General features: G+C 39.7%; 1 protein-coding gene across 6 annotated transcripts in view; it reads left to right on the top strand.

The window, feature by feature from the left end:
* NCOA2 (nuclear receptor coactivator 2) overlaps positions 1-22026 on the top strand; it is a 279877-nt gene that overhangs the window by 223021 nt on the left and 34830 nt on the right. For all 6 annotated transcript variants that reach the window (XM_034763070.1, XM_034763072.1, XM_034763068.1 and 3 more), the window contains 5 exons: positions 1022-1207; positions 2202-2303; positions 2392-2532; positions 7812-7959; positions 10196-11465. In XM_034763070.1, the coding sequence (XP_034618961.1) occupies positions 1022-1207; positions 2202-2303; positions 2392-2532; positions 7812-7959; positions 10196-11465 (1847 nt within the window). The remainder of the gene's footprint in view (positions 1-1021; positions 1208-2201; positions 2304-2391; positions 2533-7811; positions 7960-10195; positions 11466-22026) is intronic.

The following is a 22026-nucleotide window of genomic DNA, read 5'->3' as shown; positions in this document are numbered from 1 at the left end:
GCTTATTTTCATGTACCTTTGTTCACAGTAGTTTGAACAGAATTATGGCATTTCTGTTTGTTGTAACATTGTTATGTCAGTGAGGTCGTCATAACCTCTTTTTAAAGATTAATATTAAAGAATAGAAAATTATGAAGCATTTTTTGAATGGCTAAGAAATGTAAGTCACTGCATTGTTCTTCTCAGCCTTTCCTGTACCTTTTCCATTTATTAATTATTTTTTACAAATAGCTGAGCAGGACTGTGCATGGTATTCTAAATATGGCCTCTTTTGTACCTTATGCAGTGTTAGAATAATTTGCTCTGACTTTTGTTCAGTACCTATATTTATGCATCCTAGGATTTTGTTTCCTTTTTTACTTCTCTTAAGCACTCTGGAAAAGGTTTTAGTTTTATCCACCATTGGACCCAGGTCATCCTCCTATGGTGTTCTACATCGTAGCTGAGGATACTTATTTTAATTTGTCTCTAGCCTCCTTGCCTCATGTTTATGTACACTGCACGTTAATTCTTTATCTGCCAATGTTCCTACTCTGTCCAATACATTCTGAATGATATTGCCCTTCTCTTTTGTATTAACCAATGCTCTCCCAGGTTTGTATTGGCAAACACATTACTGCACACACTTTCTTCTAGGCCGTTGGAAGATAGAGTTAACATAATCTGTCCAGTACTGATGGCTGTGTCAGACAGTTGATCAGGGTGCTTCATCTCTTTTTTCGGTGCAGGTATTTAGAACTTTGTATTGCCTTTCTGTTCTCTTTTTAAGCTGCTTACCTAAGGAAAGACTAGGTGGCAGAACAAACTAGGGACTGTGATCCATTTAAGTGACAAGGATGAAATTACTTTGCACCAGCTGGATAGGACTCTAATATCGAAATTGTATTGTTTATTAAATGAGTGTTTCCCCCAGTTTACAAAGCACCATAATTAATTCTCTTTTTACATGTGCACTCTTGATGATTGGTAGGAATGACTACTTCTGAGACTAATCTTACTATATGAACTTTGCTTTGCTCAGTGAATGGGGGACCTTGGTCTGGTGAAGCCCCTAGGCGCAACAGCCATACTTTTAATTGTCGGATGCTGGTAAAACCTTTAACTGATGCTGAAGAAGGCCCTGATAACCAGGAAGCACATCAGAAATATGAAACTATGCAGTGCTTTGCAGTTTCTCAACCAAAGTCCATCAAGGAAGATGGTGAAGGTAAATGGTGTATATTTTTATTTTGCTTATTTTAATGATGTCTTGACCTTCTCCTTCCAGGCCTACCCCAAAAATCATAGATCAGTAGCGATCTGCAGTGAAATCAAGATAAAGTGGTTTCTTCATAGCAGGGAACAGAAGATATGCAAGCTTTCCCTTTTCCTTTAAACTGTGTAACTTTCCTCTTAATTTGCATTACATAGGCTGGCATGCCCACAATTTGTTCAGACACACTAATGTAAATTGGGTGTAACGTCATGTGTTTCATGCACTGGACTTACACCAGTGTAATTATAAGAGGAATTTGGCCCATTGACAGCAAAATTTTGTTAGGCAATTTTTGAGTTATCAGAATGTGAAGACTATTGTGGTTCAGCATTTCCTTCAGTATTTACTCCATCAGTTAAATTTTCTCAGATGCATTTTGAGCACTCAGAGTGGCTAATTGTGAAATTTCCTCCTCAAGAAGCACAAGTACTTTAGACATGTTTGAAGGAATGTGGTTTAGAAATTGCAAAGTTATATAAATGTTCAAGAATTGTGTTCTCTATACGTGCAATATGTTATTTTCTGTTAAATATTTTCTAACCTGTCCAGCTACAGCTAAAAACATACACATGCAAATAAATGCAAAAGTTTATTGCATGTGCTATCAGTTATGAACCATAGGCTTTTCTCAAGAATAAGAAAATTTAAGAGCGGAATCTAACTGAATGCAATGTTATGGCTGATGTAGGGTAATATCCACAAAGGAATCCTCACAGAGATTTTCTTGCAGAAAACCCTCCCAGTCTGTGACTTTCAGGGAAGGCGAGGACAACATAGACCATATCAATGCTTTCCATCCCTTGCTTTCATGAGTACTAAACCTATTAGGTTTAATCCAAAAATGTAACAAAAGATATATTTCTTTTGTGTTCTTTAAAAAAAAAATCTTTCCCTTCATTGATTTCCCTGATTCAAAAAATACTAACGTAATATTGCTTCATTTAAGATTTGCAGTCTTGCTTGATTTGTGTGGCAAGAAGAATTCCAATGAAGGAAAGGCCAATTCCTCCCTCATCAGAGAGCTTTTCTACTCGCCAAGATCTGCAAGGTATTGTGAAAACAGAATTTTGGGAGGTTGGGGTTTTTTGGTTTGGGTTTTTTAAGAGAATCACTAACAACTATTTTATTTAACCCAGGCAAGATAACTTCACTAGACACTAGCACTATGCGAGCAGCCATGAAACCTGGCTGGGAGGATTTGGTGAGAAGATGCATTCAAAGATTCCATGCACAGCATGAGGGAGATATATCTTTTGCCAAGAGGCATCATCAGGAAGGTTAGGTTTATATTTCAGTGTTTTCTGTATTTAAATTGTGTGTTTGTTGCTTTGGGCATTGGTCACGCTCTCTTTACATTACATCCACATGGGACGATTAAGGGATGTTGAAAGCCTCCCTCTAAACCAATATCTCCAATGAACAGTAAAGAAAACTTATCTCTGGGGAGATCTTGCACCACTTTTCTGTCTCAATCTTACCATTCTTGTTACTACTCTGACAAATTAAAGGGGTGCTTTGTGATATGCTTGTAACTCATCAGCCATCTGTGCTTAAATGTTCAAATCATTGCAGCTGTCTTAGAGAGAGAAATCGGGGCAGGGGTTACCGAAAACTTTCATTACACATTATTTCACCATACTATCAGCGTACACATTACAGTGCACTGAGACAGTTCAAGGATCTAATTCTACTTCTCTACAAAAAATAGATATTCACTATCAAAATTCACTACAAGAAAACTTCACTGTGACCCGTTGAAGCTGCAGCACTGATAGCTAGTGTAAGCTGTAGCATGTTGTACTACATTGAAGGCAGACCACCAGCTGGGAGGTGTTCTAGAACACTTCCCTAGCAGTCAAGAACATAGATAAAAAGGGAGGGAGAGTGCAGGATAGTGTAGGGTAGTGGAAGGTCTCCCATGATGTTTCTTAGGGTGAGGTGATTTTATTTTTATTCAGACATCATTTACACTAGCTCTAACCATGAGCCAAATACTGATTACTTATGTTGAGTAGCTGATTGTGGAGCAAAGTATTCCCACATGTAAGGTCATCAGAATCTGGCTCCAAATTTGTTGCCTATACTTACATAACAGTCTGCATGGCCACATACACAGCAGGCATGTTGTTTCACAAACTGTGCATTTAAAAAAATATTCTAATCTACAGCACATTGGCTAGGCATACAGGAAATGTAGTCGTAGGCCCTAGGGTGGCCAGACAGCAAATGTGAAAAATCGGGGTGGGGGGGTAATAGGAGCCTATATAAGAAAAAGACCCAAAAATTGGGACTGTCCCTATAAAATCGGGACATCTGGCCACCCTATTAGGCCCAGACTCTTTAGACTTCATCAGGTCACAGCTTTGCTGAAGTTTGGGGACAGAGCAAAAGAGTGTATGCCTGGAGAACACTCAGTCCAGATACAACTTTGGGTCATTGTCAGAAAACAGGAACTATGGATATAGAATCAAAAATGAAAGTCTTTCAAGCTGATTCTCAGTGACAAATGCAAAGTGTGGCTGGTTTCGTTGAAATGTACTCTCCTTTTATTGGCCGAAGTGAGAAACAAGGCATTTCCGGAAGAGGACTACGGAAACATTCTTGTTTGCTTAAAGCATTAGTTCAAAAAATTATTTAAATAGTGATTTCACATCTATCCTGCTGGCATGAAGTGTTGGAATTTCCTGATGTGGTGTATGCCTGTGCTGCTAAGGTTGAGAGCTCTGAACTTTGTGGTGTCCAAAGGTTAAATTTAAACAATGACATACCTTGCAGTGAAATTCTGCTTTGCATTGTTTCATAGTTGTTGGTTTTTGTTTTTCTTTTACATTTTTACTCTGCCAAAGCTCTTCTGGTTGTCTAACTTGTGTTTCCTGTTTCCTCACTGCCAAAATAATACTTTCAAACCTTGCAGCACACTCTATATAAGAGCAGTGTGGGGGCAGGGAAGGAAACCAATCATACCAGAATTACAAGTGTGAAGAAACTCTTCTAGCACTGTATAAGGGAGTAATAAAGCCACACTTGGAAAACTGTGCTTGGTGATAATCATTTCTTTATGACAGGGAAAATTAAAAAGCATACAAAAAGAAAACAATTCAGGGATTGACAGATACTATTCATAATAATAAAAATACACAGAAAGTGGGTGTGTGTGTGTGAGAGAGAGAGAGAGAGACTGTCAGGATTTAGTTCCAAAATCTCATCTAGTTGCTGTTTAGCTAATATGTTTGATGGTACCTGATACAGAAACTTTTTTTTTTTTTTTTTTTTTTTTAAAGTTCTGGGGAAATAATCAATTAGGGGTAGGCATTTAAACATTCCCTATAATATTTGCTACTGAAGCGTAACAGCTTTGAGATTGTGCATGAAAATCAGAAATTGAAACTGGTTGATCTAGTTTCACTATCTAAGGGCAAAAATGTAAGCAAACAGCATAAATGCTTAGATTTTGCTTTTTTAAAAATATTTCAGTTTTAATTAGAGATGGGTCACAACTAGAGACCTGGAGCCACAAAGCTTAATTTGATGATATTCGGATCTAGATCCAAACATAAGAGCCCCGGCATATCTCTGTGTTATAGATCAAAACAAAATCATGAATCCAAACAACCCCAACATTGGGGAAGTGTGTCTTAGGGCTTGTCTATACTTACACGCTGGTTCAGCGGCAGGCAATTGAACTTCTGGGTTCGATTTATCGCGTCTTGTCTGGACGTGATAAATCGAACCCAGAAGTGCTCGCCGTTGACTCCGGTAATCCTGCTCGGCAAGAGGAGTATGCGGAGTCGACGGGGGAGCCTGCCTGCCGCGTCTGGACCACGGTAAGTTCGAACTAAGGTACGTTGACTTCAGCTACGTTATTCACGCAGCTGAAGTTGCGTACCTTAGTTAGAATTGGGAGGTTAGTGTAGACCAGGCCTAAGACTCATCTCTAATTTTAATAATAATTTTAATAACTTGTATAAGAACTTTCATCGTATGTTTTGGGGGTTTTTTAATATTTGCTTTTTTATGCAGATAAGTGTCCCTTTTAGAGATGCTTCTGCATTTTTTAAAGAGAACAGAGAGGATAGCTGTTACAGGCGATTTAAGCAAGGAACAAAAAAGAGGTGGACATATGATAAAGGGCTGGATAGCAACGACATTTACATAAGATGTCTTCATGAGGAGTAGGTGATATGCATGGGGAAAAAATTCTAAGAGGAGCTGTCATAACTATAAAGGGAAGGGTAACAGCTGTCCTGTGTACAGTACTATAAAATCCCTCCTGGCCAGAGACTCCAAAATCCTTTGCCCTGTAAAGGGTTAAGAAGCTCAGGTAACCTGGCTGGCATCTGACCTAAAGGACCAATAAGGGGACAAGATACTTTCAAATCTTTGGGGGGTTGGGGAGGGGAAGGCTTTTGTTTGTGCTTTTTGTTTTGGGTTGTTCGTTCGCTCTTGGGACTGAGAGGGACCAGACATCAATCCAGGTTCTCCCCATCTTTCTAAACAAATCTCTCATATTTCAAACTTGTAAGTAAAAAGCTAGGCAAGGCGTCTTAGTTTTACTTTGTTTTTCTCAACTTGTAAATGTACCTTTTACTAGAGTGTTTATCTTTGTTTGCTGTACTTTGAACTTAACACTAGAGGGGAGTCCTCTGAGCTCTTTAAGTTTGATTACCCTGTAAAGTTATTTTCCATACTGATTTTACAGAGATGATTTTTACCTTTTTCTTTAATTAAAAGCCTTCTTTTTAAGAACCTGATTGATTTTTCCTTGTTTTAAGATCCAAGGGGTTTGGATCTGTATTCACCAGGGAATTGGTGAAAGGTTTCTCAAGGCTTCCCAGGGAGGGAATCCATTGGGATGGTGGCAGCAGACCAGACCTAAGCTGGTAGTTAAGCTTAGGAGTTTTCATGCAGGCCCCTACATTTGTACCCTAAAGTTCAAAGTGGGGATACAGCCTTGACATGGTGGCAGAGGTGGGATCATTTTAAACCCAAAAGCCAGTGAGATTTTTTTTCCTTCTAGCTGCTTGGAAAACAGAGCTGAAGGTAGATGCATATCTTATCTCTCCTTGCCTGAAGGCAGAGGTGTTAAGTTTTTTTAACAAGGTCCTTTGTTAAGAGAAGTGTTCAAGTAATGAGCAAACAAACGACTGGTAAAAGGAATTTACAAGCTGAATTGTTTTTTTTTTCTTTTTACATCCTTGGGAGTAGCTAGTTAGAAAGTCTCTGTTAACTCAGCAGCAGCCAGAGCTGAGAGCTTCCCAGTTTCAGTCAACTGCAGAGGGGGTGACCCAGCACAAGAAAACAGGAAAATGACTACCAAAGAAGTAGCTAAAAAAATAGAACTGGCCAAACTAGAAGCAGAAGAAAATGAAAGAAAACATCAGAGACTGCTTCAATTAACAAAACTCGAGACAGAGCAGAGAGAAAGAGAAGAGAAAGCCAAAAAGAAGGCCCATGAAAGAGAGATGGAGCTGGAAAAAGCCAAAGAGGAGGCTCACAAGAGAAATATGAGAGACTTGTTTAGAAAGATGGGGAGAACCTGGATTGATGTCTGGTCCCTCTCAGTCCCAAGAGCGAACGAACAACCCAAAACAAAAAGCACAAACAAAAGCCTTCCCCTCCCCAACCCCCCAAAGATTTGAAAGTATCTTGTCCCCTTATTGGTCCTTTAGGTCAGATGCCAGCCAGGTTACCTGAGCTTCTTAACCCTTTACAGGGCAAAGGATTTTGGAGTCTCTGGCCAGGATGGATTTTATAGTACTGAACACAGGACAGCTGTTACCCTTCCCTTTATAGTTATGACAGGAGCAAAAGAAATTAGACAAATATTTAAAGAAAAGATATTGCATATCTGCTAACTCAAAGGAGGAATTGGCTTCTGGGCCTCTCCTCCACTGAAATGCAGTGTGTTCCCAAGTTCTAGTTTTGCTGCTTTTGTGGATTCTCTCTCTCTCAGGTATATTGCAGATTTGTTATTTCATCTGCCCTCTTGATGTGATTGCTCTACAGCACGTGCTCGTTCCTTTACTGTATATACTTTACATCAGGGGTAGGCAACCTATGGCACGCGTGCCAAAGGCGGCACGCGAGCTGATTTTCAGTGGCACTCACACTGCCTGGGTCTTGGCCACTGGTCCGGGGGGCTCTGCATTTTAATTTAATTTTAAATTAAGCTTCTTAAACATCTTAAAAACCTTATTTACTTTACATACAACAATAGTTTAGTTATATATTATAAACTTATAGAAAGAGATTTAAAAAACGTTAACATGTATGACTGGCACGCGAAACCATAAATTAGAATGAATAAATGAAGACTCGGCACACTGCTTCTGAAAGGTTGCCGACCCCTGCTTTACATCATGCACCTCAATGTTTAAAATCCTCAAAACATCGTTTTTTCGTTAATAGCCCTTACTTCTTGTGTAAAGTGAATCACACAACTCCTGTTGCGCCATAAGGATGCACCAAACAGCCATTACTGATGGATTTAGGTTTTATGTGTATAATCTACTTGTATTATGGTTCCTCATTAATTGTGTTGTTTGCTTATTTACAGTGCTGAGGCAGGGACTAGCATTCAGTTCTGTCTATCGATTTTCCTTGTCTGATGGCACTATAGTTGCTGCCCAAACGAAGAGCAAGCTCATCCGTTCTCAGACTACTAGTGAACCTCAGCTTGTAATATCCTTGCATATGCTTCACAGGTAATATTTGTTACTTTTAATAAGCCTTTTCCCTTACTTCCCCACTCTGTGCACAGACATAGTGAGAGTACAGAGTTGTATTGTATAGATTGTTTAGACTGATCAACATTTCAGCTGGTCTACCACTGCTACCATTAAAGCAAAATAAAAGTTGTTGAGATCAGCTCTTAAAGCAGTAAGAGACTGTGTAGGCTGTGCTCAATGGCTAGGCAAATAGCATGCTGGATTTTCTCCTCTAGGACTCTTGTTAAATATCACAAAATCTATCTTGAGCTCATGCTTTTAATTTTAGTATTTTAGTTCCCTGTGCATTTTGCGTGATGGAAACCAGAAACTTGGCTTGCCTTGCTTTGCCATGACACAACTACCTGTTAAAAACGTCAGAGGTAAATTCCTGTAGTTCAGGGTGTGTCATGGGCCTGGGCATAGCTGTGTGTGAAAGACTGCAGTGTGACTACTAGAGCATGCTTTGGGCGCACAAAATATGTCACTTTGCAAGACTGACAGTCACATCACCTGATCATGTTGGTGCTTGGAGTAATGATTTCACAACCACACACTCTGATGCAAAATACATTAATATATGGCATCCTAATTCCAAAGCATTGCCTCCAAAACCTGAGAGACAAGTCAACAGTATTGAATTCAAGAGTAAATAATCACTGAGCCTATCACTTCAAAAATAAATTATGAATTAGGTCATTAAAGTTACTTGTATATTGTGTCATATTCAATGTACAACTGTTAGTCAGTCAGGGTTTTTCATCACTATGCTGTTTCACTGCATATCTATGTTACTACTTGTTTAGGGAGAAGAATACAGCTATAAATCTAATTCAAACTGAAACAATTTTATGGCAGTTATGGATTTGGGAATTGCACTCACCTCACTGAAAACTGCTATTTAACAACTTGAAACGTGTTTTGTTTGGATTAATATTTCATGAGTGTCTGCCAAAGTTGTAAATTAAGGAAGAATTGTCAGGTCAAAAATTATACATTTTGGTATAGCAAGATAGGCTTTAAATATCCTTTCAGTTTTTACTATTTATGTTGTTTACTTCCACTTAGCTAATAAAAATAGCTACGGGTTGGTTTGTAGTCAGCTTCTCTTCCTGGTTCTCATGCGCTAGCACTGCAAGGTTTGAATGTTTGGCTGAAGTTCTTACACTGGGCAAATACTGCAAAGGAATGTTTAAATCCAAACAAAAATGCTTATATGTTAAACTAAAAAGTTAATGAACACACTTCCATTAATATTTGTTCTTGAAAACCCAGGTGGTTTGGGTTTTTTTGTTGGTGTATTTCCCCCCCCCCCCAGAATCTAAATTTTTTTGATCTAAACTACCTGACAGTGTCCCTTTTAAAGCTCTGAGAGCTTGAAAAAATGTCTGATTTAACAAGCTTAATTTTTACAACAGAAGAATAAAAAACCTTGCATTCTCACAGAATATAATTAGTCTACATTTTACTTAGCTGTTCTTTAAAGAACTTTTTCCAAGTTTCCTTTCTCTCTGTCTGCTGCTTTTTTCTACCCTCTTCTGTGATATGAGCTCCACCTTGCATATGAAAAATCTGTCCAGAACCAGAATGGTGGCACACTCGTCTCATTCTGAATTTTTTTCCAGTAGTTTTCTTGGCTCCCATACTTGGAGCAGCTTAGACATTTCTGGCAGCTCACTGATGTGACTTTTTAAACTTGCTTTTCACTGGGAGCCTAGCTGGCAAACACCACAGAAGCTCCAAGCCTATGGCAGGGTTTGTTCACAGAAGTTCAAAATTCTGGTGACCAGCTGGCCACAGCTGTCCTATAAATATGTATTTAAATAAATACAAATATAACTATGTATTTCTAGGACATTTTTTTAAGGAGGTGAAATTAAGAAGTTGAAACCTCCCTCAGTTATGGAAGGGAACTCATTCTGTATTGAGGGAAGAGATATATTGGGTATATAGAGAGATTGTAATTGTAACCTATCTACTTTTATCTACTGTTTGTAATTTAACTGAAGTGTAATTTTTTTTTCTTTTAAACCATAGATGTATTAATAAGCTACTGAAAAACATACTGTAGTTGTTCATTGAAAACTGTCCATGTGTAGCAATGCTGGTAATTGTAGATTTTTAATTGCAGGTCTGCTCTCATATTTTTAAGAGATTTTAAAATGTAATTGCAACTTGTAAGATCTCTTTCGTTTTAGCTAATAGACTGTTGTTTTTTCCCTTCACGGTACAGAGAGCAAAATGTCTGTGGAATGAATCAGGATTTGACTGGACAAACAATGGGGAAGACATTGAACCCAATTAGCTCCAGCAGCCCTGCCCATCAGGCCATGTGCAGTGGGAACCCAGGTCAGGATATGACCATCAGTAGCAATATAAATTTTGCCATAAATGGCCCAAAGGAACAAATGGGCATGCCAGCAGGCAGGTTTAGTGGTTCAGGGGGAATGAACCATGTGTCAAGCATACAAGCATCCACTCCTCAGGGTAGTAACTATGCACTAAAAATGAATAGTCCCTCACAAAGCAGCCCTGGCATGAACCCAGGGCAGCCAAACTCTATGCTTTCCCCAAGGCATCGTGTGAGTCCTGGAGTGGCAGGAAGTCCTAGAATTCCACCCAGTCAGTTTTCCCCTGCAGGAAGCTTGCATTCACCTGTGGGAGTTTGCAGCAGCACAGGAAATAGCCATAGTTACACCAACAGTTCCCTAAATGCACTTCAAGCCCTCAGTGAGGGTCATGGAGTTTCTCTAGGGTCATCGTTGGCTTCACCTGACCTAAAAATGGGTAATTTACAAAATTCCCCCGTTAATATGAATCCTCCCCAACTGAGCAAAATGGGAAGCCTGGACTCTAAAGACTGTTTTGGACTTTATGGGGAGCAATCAGAAGGTACAACTGGACAAACAGAGAGCAGCTGCCATTCAGGAGAACAGAAAGACAGTAATGATAACAATGTGCCCCAGGTTATCAGTGGTGAGAGGCCTGATGGACAGAACAGACTGCATGATGGCAAAAGCCAGACAAAGCTCTTACAGCTGCTGACCACCAAATCTGATCAGATGGAGCCTTCACCCTTGTCAAATTCTATGGGAGATGCTAACAAGGACTCCACCGGAGGCTTATCTGGTTCTGGTTCAGCACATGGAACCTCGCTCAAGGAGAAGCATAAAATTTTGCACAGACTCTTGCAGGACAGCAGTTCTCCTGTAGACTTGGCCAAACTTACAGCAGAGGCCACAGGCAAAGAACTGAACCAGGAGTCCAATAGCACAGCTCCTGGTTCAGAGGTCACTGTTAAACAGGAACCAGTGAGTCCCAAGAAGAAAGAAAATGCACTACTTCGTTACTTGCTAGATAAAGATGATACTAAAGATATTGGTTTACCGGACATAACCCCAAAACTGGAGCGGTTGGACAGTAAAACAGACCCTTCCAGTAGCACAAAGTTAATAGCTATGAAGACAGAAAAGGAGGAGATAAACTTTGAGCCTAATGAACAGGTAAGAAGTCTCTTGGATAAATTTGATAATTCATTCTTACAAGGGTGATGTTTCTGTGTAAATCAGATGTTCTAATCTAGCATTTCTTCCCTTTTCCACCGTTTCCATAGCTCCATTGAGAGTGTCGGTAGCTTAGTAGGTAAAGCATTTTTTCCCTGAGTTCCAGTCTTGGCTCCAAATGGTGGTATTTACCCAAATGAGTTAATAGGTTGTGATCATCACTCTTCTAGGGAGAACAGACCAGTGGTGTGAATGCGGCTGAATAGCAAGCAGACTGAATTACAGCAGTGACCATTCAAAAGTCAACATGTGCAAACATTTACCACATACTGATAGCTAAGGTGCTCTGATACCTAAAGTGCTCTGCAGGAATAATGACACTGCACTAAAAAGGTATCTCATCTATACAAAGGCCTGGTCCCCACTAAGCCCCCACTTCGGACTAAGGTACGCAAATTCAGCTACGTTAATAACGTAGCTGAATTCGAAGTACCTTAGTCCGAACTTACCGTGGGTCCAGACGCGGCAGGGAGGCTCCCCCGTCGATGCCGCGTACTCCTCTCGCCGAGCTGGAGTACCGGCGTCGACGGCGAGCACTTCCGGGATCGATTTATCGCGTCTAAACCAGACGCGATAAATCAATCCCAGAACATCGATTGCCTGCCGCCGGACCCTCCGGTAAGTGTAGATGTACCCTTAGAATAGGGGGAAGCTGTGATACCTTGAATTAATTCTTAGCACATGCTTATTTATACTTCTCACATCTAGAATGAATGCTTTCCCAAAGATATGTTTGCAGGGCTGATTCAGACATTGCCTTGTTGTTGCTTGTACTGAATGTGACCTGTAGATGAGACACAAAACAGAAGGACTTTCCTTGTTCAACCCCATTAGTTTTTAACTCAAAAAGCTCTAAAATTCAACCATCAGTTCCTTTCTTAGTTTCTCAGGGCAGTGATCATTTCTTCCTGTGTATGCACAGCACTAGCACTGATCCTGATCATGGTTTCTGAGTGCTACTCAATCCAAATAAAAATGCCCAGGAGTAAAGTAGATGGGTCTGTACAGGAGTAAAATAGATGGGTCTGTTCAAAACAGAAGAATACACTTTATTGGCTTCTGTGCGTGGTTCACTTCCCAGAAATATCCTGTACAGTGGCAGGAGTGGCAGTCAGAATCATTCTGTTTTCACTGCTCCGTGGACATAATGACACTGCACAAAAGGTAAACCCCTTTAATATGTTTTATTTATTTATTTATTTATTTATTTTAAAAATGGGTTATCGCAATAACAGCTCTGGCACAGCGCAATTCCTGGGGAATTAATGACTAGCTTGGGTTAATGATCCATAGCTTCAGCCTGTGCCATCAACTCTCCCAGCTGGTCATTAATCCCTCGGCAATGCTTTGTGCCTCAATCCTTACTCTGTAAATCATGATCAGTTAAGAAATTATGTAGACCTGCATGACTCTCTCAAACTCGTGTTTTTTTTCCTTTTATATTGTGCATATTTAATTTGATTCTTAGGTGTGGATTTGTTTGCTTGTTTGCTTGCTTGTTTTTGTGGGGAATTCTAGTCTACCATTTCCCCCCACCTGATTTTGGGGGATAGACCGCATGTCCTAAGCCTAAACCACTGCACACCATCTGCTGTGTCAGCAGATTCTAACCAATAGGCAGTTCTAGAGAAAAGGTAATAATCGTGGAACACAGCAGCCAAAAATGCTATTACAGCAGGGCACTATCCCACTGTTCAGAGCACATACAACTAAGCATTTTCTAAGCCGCCTTTATTTCTTTTGCTTGGATAAGTCTTGACAGCTGCTACCATCCCTGAGGAGTGACTATAATTTTTCAATCCTTCGTACCCTTCAGGAGGGAAACTGAGCCAAATTATACTAATTTCCTTAGTGATTAATCCTCGGGCCTGGATGTTAATGCAGTTCTCTATACAGCTAATATTCTGTAATGCCTTAAATATAGCTAGAATGGGAGCAATAGGATTCTAAATGAGAACTTAATACTTCATTAGGTTAGAAAAATCATGGATGTACAGAATGTTAAAACCAAATTGACAACAATAAACCACTTCAAATGTACCGAACCAAATTCTCTTCTTAGTTATCCCAGTGGAAATCTGGAGTTATTCACTGAGGTCAATGGAATTATGTCAGATTTACACTGGGATGCAAGGAAGAACTTCCAAGTTTCAACTAGCACAAGAATATACCATCTGGTAGTCGCTAGAAGAATTATTTGAGTGTTTATGCCTGGTGCTCTTAAAAGAGGTAATAGGGTACTGTCATGGTTCCCGGTTGCTATCCTTTCCACTAATTAAAATTTCAGTTTCATATATTCAATGGTGAATGTATATATTTTGTGGAGAGGAAATTGCTTAGAGACTTGTGCTAGGTATCCATCCACTAAATTTAAATGTGTAAATATACTAACTTTCAGTGAAGAAGTTTAAGTTTCAGTATTGCCAATCCCAAGTGTTCAAAAATACGTCAGGGTCCAAAAACTCTTGAGACTTTTAAAAATAATAAATTTTGGATTTTTTTTCCTTTTGGTTTTTCAGCCTACAATATTCATGTTTTCAAGCTCTTCTCCACAGCCATAGGAGCTAGAAACTTCTTTTTTTTTTTTTTTTTTTTTAAATAATAGTGAAAGCGGAGATTCTCAGTCACATGACTACCAGAGCTGAGGCTGTAAGAAAAACACCAAATGTTGCAAGACTCATGAAAAAATCATGAGCTGGCAATACTGAAGTTTAGTTGAGTGGCAAGTAAGGAGATGTCAAAAATACCCTAAATGGCAGCAGTTGTTTTGTAAGAACGCTGAATCCCTGAAGATTTTTTTTTTTTAAAGATAATTTCAAAACCTTATTTAAGACTCTGTGAAACCCTGACCAGAATAACCAAGTGAAATCCAGCATTAAGTAGGAAAGGAAGTGGTGATGAGTATAGAACAATGTAAGCATTTATCTAACTGCAAGCCAGTACCCTATATAAATAACCACTTTATCCCAATTATAAAATCACTGAAAATATTTTAGCATCAAAAACTTTTCAGCTTTGGAAAACAGTTTCTCACAGGAAGTGCTCATTACCTAAATTTAGATCAAAGCTGGAACTATTTAATACAAGACTAGGACACAGACTCTTGTTCTAAATTCTTCCATCCTCCTGTGTCGTTTCCCTCCCCCTCTTCTTCCTCCTTTATATGTATTTATATGTATATGTATATATATTCCTCCTTTGTGCTTTTGTTACCTACTGTGCAGGTTTATTTAAGATTTTCCCCCCAAAGGGATGTTGTATTTTTAACTAATTATTCATTTCATTGTGCCATGTCACAGGAAGTTTTTAAGCAACCCCATAAGAGAGTGGTTTCTGGGTAAGGGGGAGTCTTTGTGTTCTGATGCAAAAAGAGCCATTACGTTTTCTCCTTTTATTTTTAGTGTAACACTTTCTGAACAGGAAATGCTTTGAAGTGCACCACCATACTAAAAATAGCATTCTTCTAGGTAGTGTGTTTAAACGTATACGTCTACTGAGCCCAGCAACTGACAGGAAACCTTTCTCAAATAGTGGAAAATATTTCCAGTGTCTATATACCATTTTTCCCTCTCAATGTGATGATGATTATCTTACCCATACACTATTAAATGGCCTGCAATTCCAATTTAAGCAATTATGGGAGGTAAGTGAGAAAAGAAGACTTGTTTTCTAAAACAAAAGGTTTTCATAAGGCATCATTTATTGTTACTGAGTAGCATTAGGTGTTTAGACAGTTCTCTTGTTTCTGTTACTAGATATTTAAGACACAGACAGGTCCAAATCTGGAGGAATGTAGACAGAAAATATCCTGGCAATGCTAGGAGCTGTAGATTATATCCATATAGGTGACCTAAGGTTTAAACTATACAAATGTCAAAATATGAACACTTTTCCATGAAAATGAAAACAGAATTTAATTAGAAATGTTGTACTTTGGGTATATGAGCAATATTTCCATAATCCGTGATTAAAAAAAAGAAACAGTTTGATTAGCTATATTATTGGAACTGAAATAATGTATTAAAGAGATTTTGCTTATATCATAAATATGACTACATTTTTCAGCATCTTTCTTGGTGTTTGTTTCATATTTACCTTATCAAGTCCCTCAAATAATCTGAGGACAATGTTTAAAATGCTACAAAGGAGTTAAGATAGTTGCTAATTACATCTATATGTGTGTGACTAAAACTGCTCATTACAAATTTTTGATGAGCCCCTGAAAAACAAGGTGATTATATAATGCCTATTTGCTATTGTAACTAAATATGCAAATATGCACAGATCTTCAAATATTGTTTTAAGACTGTGTCCTTCAGTAACAATTGATTTTTTCAAGATGCACAAAGGTGCTTTGCATTTATAAAATACCTTTCATGATATATGCTCAAAGTGCTTTGAAAAGAAGAAAATGAGGCACGCAGGGAGTGAAGTGGCTTATCCAACATCACACAGTAAACCACTGGCATACATATAGGAAATAGAACCCTGGTCACCTATTGTAGTCCCCTATTTTAACCAGTGGACCACATTGTCTCTCCCTACTGCACATACTAATCAGCCAAAATAACTTGTCTCTCTTTTTATATAGATATTGTACTTATGTAGTCTCCATCACTAGTATCAGGAAACCTCACAAACATTGACAAATTGATCATCACAAGGCACAGAAAGAGATCACACAGGAAGTCTGTGGCAGGGCCAGGAACTGAGCCCAAAGCTTACAGTCCCAGTCCTCTTCCTTAACCAAAACCATCCTTTCTCCTCTTGGCTGCAACTATTGAAGAACATTTTGCTTCAGTTTCAAACTTTTAAATCTTTAAAGGGGAGCCTCTCCTCTCTGAAACCTATTACTTACAGCTTTGCAAACCTATTTCCAGCCTTACTTAAGGTCATTCTTCTGGTAGGATGTGAATTATAGGAGATGAGGTTAAAAAGATTAACATGCCACCACTAGAAAGACAGAAGACAGCAAACCTGACATAGGATTTAACGGTTAGGGACAAGTGGTGCCAGTGCAATACTGTTGTAATCCTGTCACAATGTGGAGATCCAGGCACAGCATCAATCTGGAATAATGCGTTACTATTTTTCCTGTGACCTGAGAAAACCCTCAATGAAACATAAATATCTTCAATGGCAGCATACATGCTTCCCTTCCTGGTTGGTCCTGCAGTTGTCATCATTATAGGCCTATGACCTAGTCTGTTCCTATGGAAAGGATTGTGTTGCCACAAATTTTACATTGTTACTTCATGGCAAGCCCAGAGGATCAAAAGATGGAGGAGATAGAATGTGAGGGACCCAGATATTTGATTTATCTAGCAGTGACTTTTGTGAGTAGGAAATGAGGTAAAAGATAAAAGAAAAAGATACAGTAAATACTGTACATGTAAAGCTTTTAGTCTTAACCCTTAGAATGCTGACAAGCCCAGAGGTGTTTTACATCTTCTGGAGCTTGTCTACATGGGACATTCAGGAAATTTAAGACAAATTAACTCATGCACATTAACTTCATAGCATTAAAGTGCATTAAACCTCTGTGTGGATGCTGTCATTCAGAAGTAAAGTGGCCATAGTTTTCTGTAGTTTGAGGAGATTTAAGATCATCTGAATGAGAGTATCAGAAGAGGTATTTCCAGTAGAGACAGGAAAATATCATTATACAGTACAAGGCAATATCATTATACAAGGCACTGGTGAGACTTAATCTGGAATACCATGTGCAATTCTGGTCTCCCATATTTAAGAAAGATGAATTCAAACTGGAACAGGTGCAGAGAAGGGCTACTAGAATGATCTGAGAAATGGAAAACCTACCTTCTGAGAGGAGACTCAAAGAGCTTGGCTTGTTTAGCCTAACCAAAGGAAGCCTGAGGGGAGATGATTGCTGTCTATAAATACATCAGAGGGATAAGAACTAGGGAGGGAGAGGAGTTAAGAGCCAGTGTGGACACTAGAATAAATGGGTATAAACTCGCCATCAACAAGTGTAGGCTTGAAATTAGGTGAAGATTTCTAACTATCAGAGAAGTGAAGTTCTGCAACAGCTTTCCAAGGGGAGAAGTGAGGGCAAAAAACTTAACTGGCTTCAAGACTGAGCTTGATAAATTTATGGAGGGGATGATATGATGAAACTGCATGCAATGGTATGCTAGCAGCAAATATTTCTAGTGGCCGGTGATGTAACATTAGATGGGGAGGGCTCTGAGTTACTGTAGAGAATTCTTTCCCAGGTTTCTGGCTGGGGTGTCTTGTCCACATGCTCAGGGTCTAACTGATCAACATATTTGAGGTCAGTAAGGAATTTTCCCATGGGTCAGATTGGCAGAGACCCTGGGTTGTTTTTTGACCTTCCTCTGCAGCATGGAGCACGGGTAACTTGCAGGTGTAAATGGTGGATTCTCTGTAATTTGAAGTCTTTAAATCATGATTTGAGGACTTCAGTAGCTCAGGCAGAGGTTAGAGGTTTATTACAGGAGTGGGTGGGTGGGGTTCTGTGACCTGCAGTGTGCAGGAGGTCAGACAGATAATCATGATGGTCCATTCTGGCCTTAAAGTCTATGAGTCTGAAGTTAAAATGTGTTCTAACTTATGCCTATAACGTCACAGCTTTAGTTAATTCATCTTAACTTTCCTGAGTGTCCCCATATAGACAAGCCCCAGGGACTCACTAGGTTCCTGGCTTGCAGGGAAGGATGCTAGGGAATGCTGTGTAAGAAAGGAAGGGACTTGAGTTAGGACTCCTGGGCAGGATCAATCCCACCCCCAACCCAGTTTATCTTCTTACTCTGCTCTGCCTACCCCGCTGCTAGACCCTTGCTTCCCTGTGACTGGGGTGGAGATTTCCTGGTAGAGATCAGAAGCAGCTCTGTTCTAAAGTATAAGGCAGGGAAAGAAGTCTGGCTGTTGAGGATCAGGCAGACTCCTGCATGGGCTGGAGGCAGGATCGAAGCATTGTATTCCAGAGTTTAGAGAGTGTAGAAATGCAGAAGGGAAGTGGTGCAGCTGGTAGAAGAAAGGGTGAGAGAGAGAACAGAGAGAGCCAAGTTTTCTTAGCTCCACAGCCTTCATTTTATGAGTGTATGCATCCTTGGGTGTAAGTGAACACCCCTAAATCATCCCCCACAAAGATTCTCCCTCCTTCCCAACCTCACTCCCCAGTCATTTGTCTTTTCTGTGTCTTTTAACTTATAACCTGTTTGGGATAGAGACTTTTTACTTTTGTATGTTGTTCAGCAATGAGCATGTTGTCTATGCTAAACAAATAATTAACAAATACACCTCCACCCCAATATAACGCTGTCCTCGGGAGCCAAAAAATCTTACTGCATTATATCAAATTTGCTTTGATCCGACGGAGTGCGCAGCCCCGCCCCCACGGAGCACTGCTTTACCGCATTATATATGAATTCGTGTTATATCGGGTTGCGTTATATCAGGGTAGAGGTGTAGTCACCTTTATGGTTTTAAGGAACAATATATTTTAAAGTTCCTCCCAGCATGAAAATCCCAATTTTTTAAAAAGGCCCCTATTGGCGGCTTTCACATGATGGTGGGGGAAATATGATATTGGCCTCATGAATGATGAGAAGAAATGGCCTTGTTGCCCACGGCAGACAAGAGGGGAACCACAAAAACGTTGACTATGAAATATTTAGGGTCTGATCCAAATTCCATTAAGATAAATGGAAGGACTTAGCAGGGGTTAAAGTTGATACAATAGTGCTTATAGACCAATATATTTTGAAACTGTTTAAATGCTTAAGATGAAATAGCATCTATTTTTACAAAAGAAACATTGGTATTAGTGGAGTAGATGAAAACAAAGTTAATTTCAGCTTTGGAACACTGTTCATCCATACAGTACTGTCTGGAAAGGTGCTTTGTAAAATACTTGTGACCATTTTTAAGTATGACTGGGTTAGTACTTTGTGGGGTTTAGTGTCATTGCTTTGTTGTAAAGATAGGTTTTCTGTACACAGTTTGACTCTCTTGTGATCATCAGAGCTGTATCAGGAACAGCCAGGGCCGGCTCCAGGCACCAGCTTCTCAAGCAGGTGCTTGGGGCGGCCGCTCCGGAGAGGGGCGGCAGGTCCAGGTATTCGGCGGCAATTCGGCGGACGGTCCCTCACTCCGCCTGGGAGTGAAGGACCTCCTGCCGAATTGCCGCCGCAGATCACGATTGCGGCTTTTTTTTTTTTTTTTTTGGTTTTGGTTTTGGCTGCTTGGGGCGGCCAAAACCCTGGAGCCGGCCCTGGGAACAGCACTTTTGAAATTGTTGTTACATAGGGAGTTTAAGGTGTGCCTTGTACCCTACCTAAAGTTCAAACTAGGCCACTAAGGAAGTAAATTGAGTACAGAATTAAAATCAGTGGAGAAATCCTATGAAAGGCAGCCAATTAGAGATTTTTTGCACCAATTTCTTCACATGTGGTGCCATTTGAGGGTGGATATCAAAGGGTTTTTGTACACATGTGAGGGGAGAATTTGGCTCTAACAGTAGTGTCTTGTTTTTATCTTTGAAACTGGCCTGGTAATTCTGAAACCTGTTCTCAGTTAAAAGTGAAAATAAAGCAGCAACACTGATTACACTACAACAAAAAGGGGTAGTTAGCTAGTTGCGTTGTTATAAGACATCTGTTATCATTGGCCTTTCCTTACCAGGTTTTTCGTTGCCTCTTCCTCAGGGGAAATGAAAATATCTTCTAGGGAAGAGTGACATTTTGTGACTAAATTGGATCCAATGTTTTCATCCCAAGCTTTTGTTATGCCTGTTGTATAACCCAGAATTATAGTAGCCAGAGTATTAAAAGAACAAAAATACAACTTGCACATGCAAAACTTTCCCCCCAGTTTACAAGAATTTTATTTAATGAAGGCCATATGTCTTAATTCCCCTGTATACTGTATCATCCTTCTGATATTTATGATGCCCATCATTGCTCCCTTCATGACTCTTTCAACCTTCTCCCCCCTGTCCCTAAATTCATATAAAATGCAGGTTCTAAAATCAACTTCCTTGCCTGCCCCATATTTGTATCTCTTCATCAATTTCCTCCATAACAAGTTCAAGGCTCTTCAGAGCTCTGCCTTCCTTACTAATACTCCATCTCTTATCACATTGCTCCCCACCCACTCAGCCAGTCCAACAGTGCCAGCCTTGACCACGCTCCTGTCTATATTTCCCAAATTTGACCACCCCCCCTTCTTTCACACCACTCCTTTTGTGTGGATCATGCTCTCTGAACTGATCTATAAGGCTATGGGTGGAAATTGGAGGAGGAGACGGTAGTACTTTGTGATTCACCTACAAGAAATCTAGGAATAAGTGTATAGGCTCACAATTTAGAGGAATAGTAAGGGAGGAAATATTACATTAAGAATTGTATATAAAAGGTGTGTGTGTGTGTGTCTGTCTGTCTGTCTGTCTGTTTTTGTATTCCCTTCAAATGACTGCAGTGACTGAATCTGTATTCTGTGTTTGTACAATGCCTAAGAAAGGTCCTGATCCTGGGAGAAGCCTCGTATATATGTTGTGATACAAAATATATCCAAAGATTTTAAAGTCTCCTGTGGTGAAAATGCTAGAATAGGAGGTCATAATTTTTAACAATTTTCAAAGTTTGTGTGTGAAGAATTTTAACTACATATGTTTAAGGATGGAAGAGAAGGAGTTAAGCAATGCTAAAATCGATGAAATGGACACCTCCAAGAAAAACGCACTGTTCAACTTTTATGTTTATCTGTTGGATTTTAATTTTCTGGAGGTTTTTTGAGTAAACTGAATTTAGTTGTAGACGTTTAATCTAATTAGAGGTCTGTTCTCTTCTTGCTCGCAGATAGGTAATTCCCACTGATGTTTTTGGGAGTTGTGTGCATAACTAGAGCAAGATAGACTCCTAAATCTAGTAACTAATTAGCAGCTGTTTAATATACAGCACTTCATTTCATTGCCAATTTCTTTTGAATTTAATTTCTACATAGCTGTAATGTTTAGCTTATGCACAGTATTCCGTTTTTAAGCTTAGCAAGGAAAATATGAATGTTGAGGGTTTGTTAGTCAAATATAAAGTAATTTTTCTATAGTGTGTCTTAGTCATAAAAAGAGTAGCAATATGATTGTGAGGACTTTATTATTTGTTATATCTACACAAATCAGCATCCTTGCCACCGCTGTGAACTCTCTCTCTCTCTCTCTCTCTCTCTGCCAAATTATCATTGCCTTGGTGCTGGGGGAACAGTACACAGTTCACCTGTGCATGAGGCCCTCTGACCCTCAGCTGAGAGAGAAGTTCCAGTACTCTTGGCAGGGCCGTCCTTGGGGGGTGCAGGGCCTGGGGTGGAAGTGATGAATCAATCAATTCTGGGACCGAATGCGCCGGCCAATCACACTGGCTCTCAGGGCCCCCCAAAACGTGGGGCCCTGAGCAGTCCCCAATTCGCCGTACCCAAGGGGACAGCTCTGACTCTTGGCACAGTTAAGTAACCTAAACGGATG

This window comes from Trachemys scripta, chromosome 2 (genome assembly GCF_013100865.1).
Source record: "Trachemys scripta elegans isolate TJP31775 chromosome 2, CAS_Tse_1.0, whole genome shotgun sequence".
NCBI lineage: Eukaryota > Metazoa > Chordata > Testudines > Emydidae > Trachemys > Trachemys scripta.
The sequence above is the reverse complement of the archived record's forward strand: the minus strand, read 5'-3'. Positions and strand labels throughout refer to the sequence as shown.